Below are 12,416 nucleotides of genomic sequence, written 5' to 3'. Positions count from 1 at the left end.
TGCTTTACTGATTGAAATAGTTTATTTTGTTTAGTTCTAACATAAAAATAATATAAAATAAAATCGTCCATTCACATATCTTTAAAATGTATTAATTTTCACTTTTTAAAAATGTTGTATTATTCGTATAAACATTATTTTTATGAATAAAAATAAATAATTCTGAACCTCAGGGATCCTTTTTTAATTTACATAAGCAAATAATTGATATACCTAATATCAAAGACTCTGGAAACTTCTTCTTTTTTTCTGATATTAGTATTTATTATTATCCAAATATTGTCGGCAAGTCATCCAAATTATCATCCAATTTAATATTTTATTACACATATGATTATTAATTTATTTATTCCTTTTACCATTTGAATATATTCATACAATGAATTGGATCTCAACACCACCCAAAATAGAATTTTCATAGACCATGATGAGGAGCTTTAACCATATATATTATAGTAACTAGGCATTTTCTTCGTCTTCACATCGGAGTTTTGAACATTTTGTAAGGAATTTTGAGACAATATCATATATAAAATAATATAATTAAATAACTTCTACCATAAAAACTATTTTATACCTTGGATTTCAAAGATTTTATGGACATTTATTAGTGTAATTAATGTTTTCAATTTCTAATATTATAAGTAATATAAATAAAAACTTAAATGTTATTAAAAAAAATAAAATTACTCCTTAAACGCTCTCGGATTAGATTATACATCTACTTTAATAGTATGTATAGATTTGGAATTTAATTTGGGAGAGAAACGCATATGATAAGTATTAACTCCACTATATAAAATATTATTGTGAGTATTAAAAGCCCTAGTTTTAAGTTTCACTAAAATAAATAGTGGTAACTGATATCTAATTATGAGTTTGGGTTTTAAGTCTGAATTTTGTGTCACCGGGTGAGCGCATACTAGTTAGATAATAAGATTTTTGACCTATACATAGACCCTAACAGTGTATGTGCTTGTGCTATATTGTTAAAAAGAAAAAAAATAACAAAATAATATGTGCATTTATAGATATACCTAAGTAATTGGTAGAAATTTTTTTTTTTCTTATATGATTTCATCTTCGCTATGCTTCATGGGTGGTTTTAAGATGAGTGGTTGTTAAAAGGGCAAAATCCTTGTTATTTATTATACAAACTATTAATAATCAATTGAAACTAAATGTTGGGTTAAAAAATAATTTATTTGATGGAAACAGTACAGTAATAGTAACTGATCACTGATTGTGGATGTGGGGTCGTAACCTAAACTTCTCATCACCGGCTAAGAGCGTGCTAACTGGATTATCAATCATGGACTTATGCTTACATTCTTGACACATAGTTTATCTATATTTCATCATTATAACTTGATCATTAGCTAAAAGTGATCTAACATTACATTTCTCACGTGCCTTAACATGATATGTTTTAAATTTTGTACTTTTTAATCAATTATATTTAAATTTAATTTATTTTTAAAAATACTTTATTTTTCCAGAGCTCAGGCTAATTTACAGGATCTTCTTCAGCCATGTGCAAAATTATGAGGGGAAAAAATATATAAAAAATAAGTGTCATTTAAGACAAAAATTTATGTGAGATATTTTGGTTTCAAAAACCTACATTTAGAACACTGAGATATTGCAAAGATTTACAAGTAGTTTTTGACAAAATTAATAAATCTATGATTAGGCGAAAAAAATGTGAGTTGAGTTAATATCTCACATGCTATCATCTTAAATTATTAGAGTTCGAATAGAGAATTCAAACTCTTCTGAAATTAATATTTTTATATAGATTTTGAACTTACATAATTCTTTTCTCTCCTCTTAAGATCTATTGTTAATCCCCCGGATTGAATGACTTTAGGGTGTGTTTGGATGGAGGTAATAAACACTATTAGAATGGTCCCATTCCGCGAACCAAACGCACCCTTAGATTATTCTCTTAAGATCTACTGTTTATCTCCCGGATTGAATGACTTTAGATTATCCCTTTTTAATTTCTCTGAGTATAAAAAAAAACTTGGCAATTAAATGCACTGGGGTATGTGGGATAAGGCATTTCTTACAAATGGACGGACAGAAATTTTTAGGGTTAGGGCATCATGTGATGACTATGAATCAGTACGTGGCACTTAGGGCTCGCATGCATCTTCTAACCTAATAATCATGTGACACCACGCAATAAAACCAATCATACTAAATAAACCACTTTACTAGTCTCTGGAACTTTCATGGATTATACTGATAATATATTTCTCTTAATTATGTTTTTAAGAAATTAATGCTTGTGTGTGCATATATATATAACCTTATATAAAATAGGGTTAGCGTTTCATTGTTCAGGAAAATATTATAAGCAGGCGTGAGATAGTCTTTAATTAATATTTTTATTTTCTTAAAAGTTTGAATGTTTGGAATTTATTAGAATACTTAAAAATAATAATATTAAATGAGTTAGAATAGAGTTTTAATTAATAATTTTTTATTATAGTTTTTTATTACAAGTATCATTGTAGAAAATTTAAATTCCACATTCAATCCGAATACTAGTTGCAATAGTAGTTTCATGTTATTAATTGGTTATGAGTAGCCGCGGAGCTAGAGGCCAAGTGGGGCATGGCTACAAATTAATATGTACAATATAAAAATAATATTTTTTTAAAAAAAAATTATGAATAATTATTGTTTGATTTTTTTAATATTAATATTTTATAAATTGATTTATATAATTGTTTTAAAAAAATTATTGTTTAAATAATTAGTTTTTTTTTCAAATTAATATATAGTCTAAAAATATTGTAATTTTGAAAAAATTATATTTGTAAAATTTTATTGTTTAGAAGTTGATATTTAATAAATTAGTTATATAATAAATATATATATATTTTAAATTATTGTTAGACATTTTTCATAAATTAATATATATTATTAACAAGGTATATTTATAAAAATATATTATTTTTCTCCTTCACTTTTTACTTGTTCTTAAAAAAAAATTTGTCCTTTAAAATTTTTTTTTTTTGGCTCTGCCAATGGTTATAAGTCCAGGTTTACAGTCCAAAATTCTGATCAATTCTCAATTTGGGCCTATACATTTGAATGCCCTTGTCACATTAAAAAAAATATTAATAATGTTTTGTCAGTATATATATAAAAAATCAGCTGATTTCTTTTGCATTAAAAGACAAAAATTAAAAGTTAAAAGAAAAAAAAAAATCATTAATCAATGTGTGAAAAAGAGAACACAAGCAAAGCATGGAACACCGCCAGCACATAACATGTGCAACTCTCATTTCATGCTGAAGTTTGTCAACCTAAAATCAGAAACATGCCACAATTTCTTGCTTAACATCCGGAGAAAATCTTCCCATATTTTTACACAATTATTAGTTAATGTTTCATTGTTTATAGTTTTTTTACATTACATGCGAGAGTGTCTTGATTTTTTTTTTCTAAATTATTTTTAATATGTTATTATTATTTATTTATTTTATAGAATTAGTCTCTACAAAATACTTAAATTTAAAATCAAAATCACTTATTTTTCACTTGAGTCTATACTACTAAGACCGACCCCATTAACGTGCTTATTATTTTTTATCATTTACTATTGTATCATAAATTTTTTTAAACTAAGATTTTACTTGACCATTAAAAGGTCAAGTGCTTGAATCCTATATGTTTTTTTATTTACAATTTTTTAAAAAAAATCACTTGACTATAATCAAATAGTAAATTTTATACTAATTACTTATATATATATATATATAAATATCATCGTAATAAATAACGTGGTAGTACTTTTAATTTTATAAAAAAAAAATTAAAGATTGATTTTCAAATCATGGTTGAAGATTTAGTATATGTAAGATCATTGTCAACATATACACACAAACACTAGATGACACATGTTATGTTAAATTTTAATTTCAAGTTAAATTAAACTCACAATAATCTTTCAAAAATTTTATTTAAAACAATTTCAATAAAACCCCAATGGCTCCCAACATTATTCAAAACCTCACCTTTTTTTCTTCAAAAACTACTTTTTCAAATAAAAAACAAATAATAAAAACCTCACCTCAAAACATCTCACACTCACTCTATTTATTATCCTCCACTCCCTCTAATCTTATAACCTCTCAATGGCCTCCCTCTCCAATCTCCTCCTCCTCCTCCTCATCTCCACCACCGCCGCCACCACCACCACCGTCTCCACAACCACCACCACCTCCCAAAAGTCCATCCTCCACTCAGCATGCATCTCCACTCCCTACCCTTCTCTTTGCTTCTCTTCCATCTCTTCCAACCCCTCCCTCTTGTCCTCCATCATCTCCTCCAACGTCCCTTCCCACATCCTACACATGTCTCTTCATCTCACCATCACCGCCGTTCATCTCTCCCATCACCTCCATCACCAACCTCATCTCCCACCACCACCACAACCTCCACCCTCGAGAACTCGCCGCCCTCCAAGACTGCCATGAACTCCTAGACTCCACCCTTGACGAGCTCCACCAAGCCAACACCACCCTAACTCCATTAACCACGGACCTCAAACTCCTCATCACCGCCGCCATCACCAACCAAGACTCCTGTTTAGACGGCTTCTCCCACGACGGCGCCGACCGTGGCATACGCCGTCTTATCATCTCCGGCATCACCCACGTGCGACGCATGTGCTGTAACGCTTTGAGCATGATAAAGCCTGACGTGAATGATGCGTTCCACGTGGAAGCCATGCATGTGGATCAAGAGACAAAGGTGGTGGAGGAGGAGGAGGAGGAGGTGGTGGTGGTGGTGGCAAAGGATGGGAGTGGTGATTATAAGACGGTGGGGGAGGCGGTGGCGGCTGCTCCGGCGAAGAGTAAGAAGAGGTATGTGATAAGGATAAGGGAAGGGAGGTATGAGGAGAACGTGGAGGTGCACAAGAAGAAGACAAATCTTATGTTTGTCGGAGATGGGAGGGACAAAACGGTCATTACAGGTAGTAGGAACGTTGTGGATGGTAGCACCACCTTCAGGTCTGCCACCTTAGGTTTGTCATTCAAATTAAACTCTCTTCTTTTATTATTATTATTATTATTATTATTATTATCATGATATATATTTTATATACATGTTTATATTACTCTTGTTTACTAGATTAAACTACTCATTTAGATTGAGGTAAAATTTTTATATCTATGTGTTCAGGAGAAAAAAAAAGCTTAAATAGTTAGATCTATGGTAAATTCTATAAATATGAGCAAGATCATGTGAAGAAACACAACTTTGGCAGTAAAGTAGTAAACACACTGCCCAATAAAGCGCAATGAAACAAATTATAAAGCTGGCATTATTCTTTCCGCATGTTTATTCATTTCATTGCATACGTACTGCAAGTTTTGATCAGTTGGTCCTGTAAGACAAACCACACATGCTGTGGTCCGACTCCGCACTATATTTTTACAAAGAATTTCAATATATATATATATATATATAAATATAGATTTAAATTTATTATAATTAAAGATTAATTGTTTCAATGTAGTAACATGTATCATGTTACCATGAAATGCAGCGGTGGCCGGAGAAGGCTTTCTAGCTCGGAGTCTAAGGATTGAGAACACGGCCGGGCCGTCGAAACATCAAGCTGTGGCTCTCCGAGTGAATGCAGATCATGCCGCCTTCTATGACTGTGATATCTTCGGTTATCAAGACACACTCTACGTCCACTCTTTTCGACAATTTTTCAAAAATTGTACCATACAAGGCACCGTAGATTTCATATTTGGCAATGCAGCAGTTGTATTCCAGAACTGTGAAATTCAAGCTCGTCTACCAAACCATAACCAGAAAAACATGATCACGGCTCAAAGCCGAGACGACATTAACGAGCCGACCGGTATTGTCATACAACATTGCCGTATCAGCTCAACACCAGATCTCGAATCGAATAAAACATCGATTAAAACATTTTTAGGAAGACCTTGGAAAGAATTTTCAAGAACAGTGATTATAAAGTCTGAAATTGGAGATTTGGTTGAACCGGAAGGATGGCATGAGTGGAATGGTGAGTTTGCATTGAAGACATTGTTTTATGCTGAGTATATGAACAGTGGAGTTGGGTCTAGCACGGATGACAGGGTCAAGTGGGAGGGTTTCAAGGTTATAACTAATGAGACTGAGGCCATGCAGTTTAGTGTTGAAAATTTCATTGAAGGTGGCAGTTGGTTAAAAACTACTGGTTTTCCCTACTCTCTTGGTTTATAATTATTGATTATTGATTATTATTATTATTATTATTATTATTATTATTTTATATGTATGTTTATTTATATCAAAATTGAGAAGTTTATATATATTTTTGCAAAGTATTAATTTAAACTAATAAATGAGTTTTAATTGCCGCCAAAGATTACAAACAACAAATCAAAGAAGCCGGCCGCTGTTATTGACTTGGTCTTATTTTTTTGAGTTCTTTGCATTCCATGTGCATTCTCTTTATTTCTCCTCCCCTCTACATTGGATGCATCCATTTACGCTTTGTTTATAAACTTTATACTCTAAATAAATGAAATCAAATTAATATCCTTATTTATTTAATTATTTTTTTCCCTAACTTTGTTCATATATATATATATATACCAATTAATCATCTTATATATTAATTCTTCCAAGAGAAAGATAGAGAGAGTGAGAGAGATTATAGAAATGGATAGCATGAAAGCTTTATACCAAAACCAAACCATAACCTTAACTCTCCTCTTATCCACCACCTTCTTCTCCTACATCTCCTGTGACTCAAACACAACATCAAGTTTGATCACGTCAACATGCAACCATACTTTGTACGTGGACGTCTGCATGTCATCCCTTCAATCACATGCAAACAGCCAAACAGCTGATCTCCATGGCCTTGCATCCATCTCCATTAATGTGACCATATCTCAAGCAATAAAGAACATCAACTTCATCAAGGCCATGAAGGATCAACTAATGAGTTCTCCTCATCCTCCTCAAGATCATAGATATGTTACTATTTGTCTTGATGATTGTTTGGTTGAGTATGAAGAGGCCATTGATGATCTTGAGCAAGCTCATGAAGCTCTCAATGAAGGTGAATTTGGGACTATGAATGTTATGGTGGCTGGAGCTATGGCTAATGCTAACTCTTGTGAGAATGGGTTTGGTGAGAAGAAAGGAGTTCAGTCTCCATTAATGGATTTGAATGTGTTTTTCATGAAGTTGTGTAGTAACTCCATGGCCATTTCTAACCTTCTTTCTTGATTTTTCTTTTTAATGAGAAATTTTCTTTATTTAGAGATGATCACTAGATAGATCATATATTAAATCTAACCCTTTTTTTTAGATAATTAAATGGATGTTTGTTTATTAATCAAGGTTGGAAAGCATGTATATATACAAAGGCTTTTCAGCCCACCCATGTCTTAGAGAAACCTTTTAGTGCTCTTCAGCTTCATTGTTTTCTCACACCTTCCAACTCCAACATGACTTTGGGTTTGTTGAACTTTGAAAATGGGCATGTTCACATATATGTAGTTTTTTTTTTCTCTAGCATGGTAGACAAAGGAACATTTAGTAAAGGAGGTATATTATAAGGAATGAAATTTAATTAGGTTTATAAATTTAGAAAAGTAATAACATTTAGTTTCTTGATTAAAAATGTAAATAATTTTCGGATTTGAATCATCTTTAAATTAAAAACGGAATCTTAAGTCCATTTCTAATGTGTATTACAAATTTGTTTTTTAAAAGAGTTTTAAAACTTCCAAATGAAGTTTTTAATCAGTTGGTAATTAAACTGTTTCTAAGTTTATTAATTATTTAAATCATCGTTTGATTACAAACGGAACATTTTATTTTTTATAAAATTTTTATTACTAATCTACTAAATTCTGTTGGTGTTTAGGTTATTTATGACTAATGTTATAATAGATTTGCATGTTGTATATAATGTGTTTATGTTTGTGCACGGTTTCAAGATTTGAATATATATAGTGGAAACCAACCTATTTTCCATGATAAATTTGTCAACCAATGTTCTCAAAAGTTTACATGGAGAGTGGATGATGGGTTGTTTTCCACTCATATATATATATATATATATATATATATATATGTATTTCTAATTCTGAAGATTTAAATTTTCAAATTTATTAAATAGGCACAAATATAAAATTATAAATACAAGAATAAATTGAAAAGTTTTAATTTACACTTGGAAAGTAATGCATGTTAATGCATATATAATGTACATGTGTGTGTGTGGTATTAAACTTTGGTATAGTGGATACCATCCCATTTTCCACAATACATTTAATTATTTATCATGCAATGTTTTTAAAAAGTTTACACGGAGAGTGGCCAATGGGTTGTTGTCCACTATACATTTCTAATGATTTAAAATTTAAATTCAAAAAAATTGAATAGGCAAACTGAAAAATATAAGAATATTTTAAAATTTTTAATTTACACTGGACTGGATGAACATGTTTATAAAATATAAATCTCTCTTTGAGAAAGAATTATTTGATAACCACTGGTTCATGGTTGGTAGTAGTCACTTGCAATGGACAGGTAAAAGACATATGGTCAAAACTCTAGACCCAAAATACTATTAGGCTGTGTTTGATTGCCAACATGGAAAATGACTGGAAAAGAAAATTTTTCCATGGAATATTTTTCCATTGAAAATTTTACATGGGAAAAAAAATAGTCGTTTGATTGGCATTATTTTTTAGCTAGAAAATAAAAAATTTCCCATAGAAAATTCAGATTTTGTTGTTTGAATGATCTTATTTTTCACGGAAAATGAAACATTTTTCATGGAAAAAACCTAATTTGTTGTTTGATTGCATTAATTTTCCTTGGAAAAAGTCACATTTTCCATGAAATTTTTTTTAAAAATTATTAAAATTATAAACAGCGCTACGTGGAATTGAATCTTACCATCAAAATGCCACGAGATCTGTTCACTGATTTAGATAAATTTATTTAAAATATTATCAAGTTATATAATTTATCTTTTTTTTTTAATTTTTTTTTTAAAAAAAAACTTTTCTTTTAAATTTTGAAAAGAAAAGTTATTTTAAGTAGAATTGAATCTTACCATCAAAATATCGCGGGATCTGTTCATTAATCTGGAAAAATTTATTTAAAATATTATCAAATTATATAATTTATCTATTTTTTAAAAAATTTGAAAGAAAAGAAAAAACTTTTCTTTTAATTTTTTTTTAAAAAGTTATTTTAAATATTTCAATCGCACGTTATTTTTCACATAGCCCCTTACGTTTTCTCTGAAAAACTTTTCCCAGGGTGGAGGTAGGAAAAATTTTCTTCTAATTTGAGGGAAAATAGGGTCACATGACAGAGTTTGTGGAAAAAAATTTTACGGAAAATTTTGGCAAACAAACAGCCTATTTAGCTGGAAAATGACTCGTAGAAAATTTTTCCAGGGAAAAAAAGGGCAATCAAACATAGCCTTATAGTATTGTAGTGATATTGTAGTAGTATTGTTTACATTACCGTAAATTCTATGAGTTCTCCGTGAAAAATGTTATATAAAAAAAATGTTTTTTCTTTGACTCAGCTATAACTTTCTATTTGCAATCTTATTTTTTTAATAATACTTAAAATTTTTAATTATCTATAAAAAAAATGTTGAAAAAGTTATAAACTAATTAACTTACTCTTTACCTAAGTAATCCAATAAAAATAATATATATAGTATCAAATCGAAAAATCATTTTAATGTTCACTCCAAAACGATTATGATGTCATTGGTTATTTATATTTCATATGCTCAAGATATGTATAACATTTTAGACTTTTTTTTATAATTTTTTTCCTAATATATCAATATTAAATAAAAAAAACATTGTTAAAATAGCGTCTCTATAATCGTACTACATTGGTACAAATAAATAATAAAAGATGAACTTACTGTTGAAAATATAGTACCACATCGGTTGTATGATAGAAGTGTAATTGATTTATATATAAGTATAAGGGGTTAAGCCACTAAGTCTTGAGACTTTTTGGTTTAAGATCCTTAAGCCCATATATAGCCAATATAGGGCCCACTAGTACCAAAATATAAAATCTAACATGGTATCAGAGAAATATAGTAGAACCCAATATATATATATATATATATATATATATATATATATATATATTAAAAAAAAGGATCTCTGAGACACAAGTGGTGTACAAGTCCATGTGAGTAGGACCTCTGAAACACAAGTAGTGTAGTGTACAGGTCCATATGTGTAGGGACCTCAAAACACAAAGTAGTGTACAAGTTCCCAGTAAAGCAGACTCTCACGGTGTCTAGAAGTCCGACAGCAAGTTCGAGTGAGTTGAAAAATATAAGTCAGCATCGGTTGTATGATAGAAGTGTAATGGGTTTATATATAGATATAGAGTTAAGCCACTAAGTATTGAGATTTTTTGGTGTAAGACCCCTAAACCCATATAAGACGTACTAGTACCAAAAAAATATAAAAAAATCTAACACCTGCATGTACACAATTTTTTAATTGTAAACCCTAAACACACGCATGCACAGCATAATCGCACAAACACTTTCATCTCTAAAATGATATTATATATATATACATACATATAAGTTAAAAGTCTGAATATTTAAATCACTTAAATTACAAAACTGTGTGTTAAGACTTAAGAGTCGTTGGGATTCCATTGCTTTATGGGAGTTCTTCAAAGAGAAATCATTCACAAGCATGAGAAAATATATGAAAATTTTGTGAGTTTGTTGTTGTTGTTATTTTTATTATTCTTTATAACAACAATTTATTTTTTTAGTTATCTTAATTATCCAATTGTTGTTGTTTTCTTTATAAAAATTTTTAAGCAAAAAAAAGTTGTTGCTTTCTGGTTGGACAATGATTAATTATTTGACACACAACTAAGAACTAATGTCCATTTGGATTCTCTTTAATCCACAACTAGTCTTGATTTGTTTAAGAGGCTCATGATGTAATAACTTGTAAATAGGCTTACCAATATATAAATATATATAATTCATCATTTCACTGTCTTGTAGCTATGGAGAGCATTTGAAAAGTTGCTGAGGAGTGAAAGAATTGGTCATGATATATTGATATATAATAAAAAAAAAAACTGAAGAGTGATGGACTTTCCCATGTTAATAAAAAGAAATTACTTAAGTGATGAGAGAGAGAGAGAGAGAGAGAGAGAGAGAGAGACAAAAGAGAGTTTACTTCTTCCCCAAATGAGGAAATAGATCATTAATTCCTTCAAGTGATGTATATATATATATATATATATGTAACATATAGTAGTCTATATAAAGATAGAAACTATTGAGTGAGAGGTAAGAGAGAAATTAATTAAGATGAGTCTCCTCATGAAAAGTTCATCTATTTTCATCATCTTCATAACTCTCATGCATCCTCTAACCATGATCATCTCCATGCCCATGCAGCAGCAACAACAAGAAGTCAAAGACATCAAGATAACATCATCATCATCATCATCATCATCAGATGAAGAAGATCTAATCTCAAAGACATGCAACCAAACCTCCTACTCCGACGTCTGCATGGCAACCTTCCTCATCTCCAACTACACCAACACCACCATCCATGACCTCGCCTTTATCTCCATCAACGCCACCGCCGCATACGCTGCCAACACCTCCGCCGTCATCGCCGCCATTCGTAACGGCTCCGCTGATTTCTCGGAGCAGTGCCTTAGTGATTGTTTGGAGCAGTATGGGGATGCGGTGGATGAGCTCCATGAGTCAATGGTGGCGCTGGGGAGTTGTGATTATGAAACGGTCAACGTGAAGGTGTCGGCGGCGATGACCAATTCAGACACGTGTGAGGGTGGGTTTCAGGATGAAGGTGTGTCGTCGCCGTTGACTGAAAGGAATGAGCTTTTCTTTAAGCTTTGCAGCAACTCTTTGGCTATTGTCAAGCTTCTTGTTTGATGATACTTGATGATACTCATGCTATGATTTGACCCTCAGGGAATAAAGCTTTTGGGTTTGTGATTTTTTTATATAAAATTGAGGTCTTTACATGCAGATATTGACATGAAATTTTATATAACTTAATAAGTCTCCTTGAACAGTTAAACCTCAAGAGTGCTACAATTTGTTTTTTTTATCGTTTGAATATATGCTGTTAATTAATTGAATATTATATAGACATGTATTGAGAAATAGGTATAAACCCAATCGCTTTGAATGTTTCATACCTTTTTTTTTTTTAATATATTCGTGAAGAAAAACATATATAAAAAAAATCCAAAATAAAACATGACTTAACATTTTGATAGTTACTGGGGCTACAACTTGATCAGCTGAAGCTGACTGAATTTAATTCAACCAATACAAATTCAGAAAATATTAA

General features: G+C 30.6%; 2 protein-coding genes and 1 pseudogene across 2 annotated transcripts; all 3 read left to right on the top strand.

Moving 5' to 3' along the window:
* The first annotated feature begins 4,151 nt into the window (after positions 1–4,151).
* On the top strand, positions 4,152–6,467 carry LOC120260237 (annotated as a pseudogene).
* A 235-nt stretch (positions 6,468–6,702) lies between these two features.
* LOC120260236 (putative invertase inhibitor) lies at positions 6,703–7,278 on the top strand. The gene has a single exon (XM_039267678.1). The coding sequence runs from the start codon at positions 6,703–6,705 to the stop codon at positions 7,276–7,278; it is 576 nt and encodes a 191-aa protein (XP_039123612.1).
* A 4,183-nt stretch (positions 7,279–11,461) lies between these two features.
* On the top strand, positions 11,462–11,992 carry LOC120260235 (putative invertase inhibitor). Its single transcript, XM_039267677.1, has one exon. The coding sequence runs from the start codon at positions 11,462–11,464 to the stop codon at positions 11,990–11,992; it is 531 nt and encodes a 176-aa protein (XP_039123611.1).
* Positions 11,993–12,416: the final 424 nt, after the last annotated feature.

Source organism: Dioscorea cayenensis, chromosome 5, assembly GCF_009730915.1.
Source record: "Dioscorea cayenensis subsp. rotundata cultivar TDr96_F1 chromosome 5, TDr96_F1_v2_PseudoChromosome.rev07_lg8_w22 25.fasta, whole genome shotgun sequence".
NCBI lineage: Eukaryota > Viridiplantae > Streptophyta > Magnoliopsida > Dioscoreales > Dioscoreaceae > Dioscorea > Dioscorea cayenensis.
Note: the sequence above shows the minus strand (reverse complement) of the source record. Positions and strands in the feature narration are given on the sequence as shown.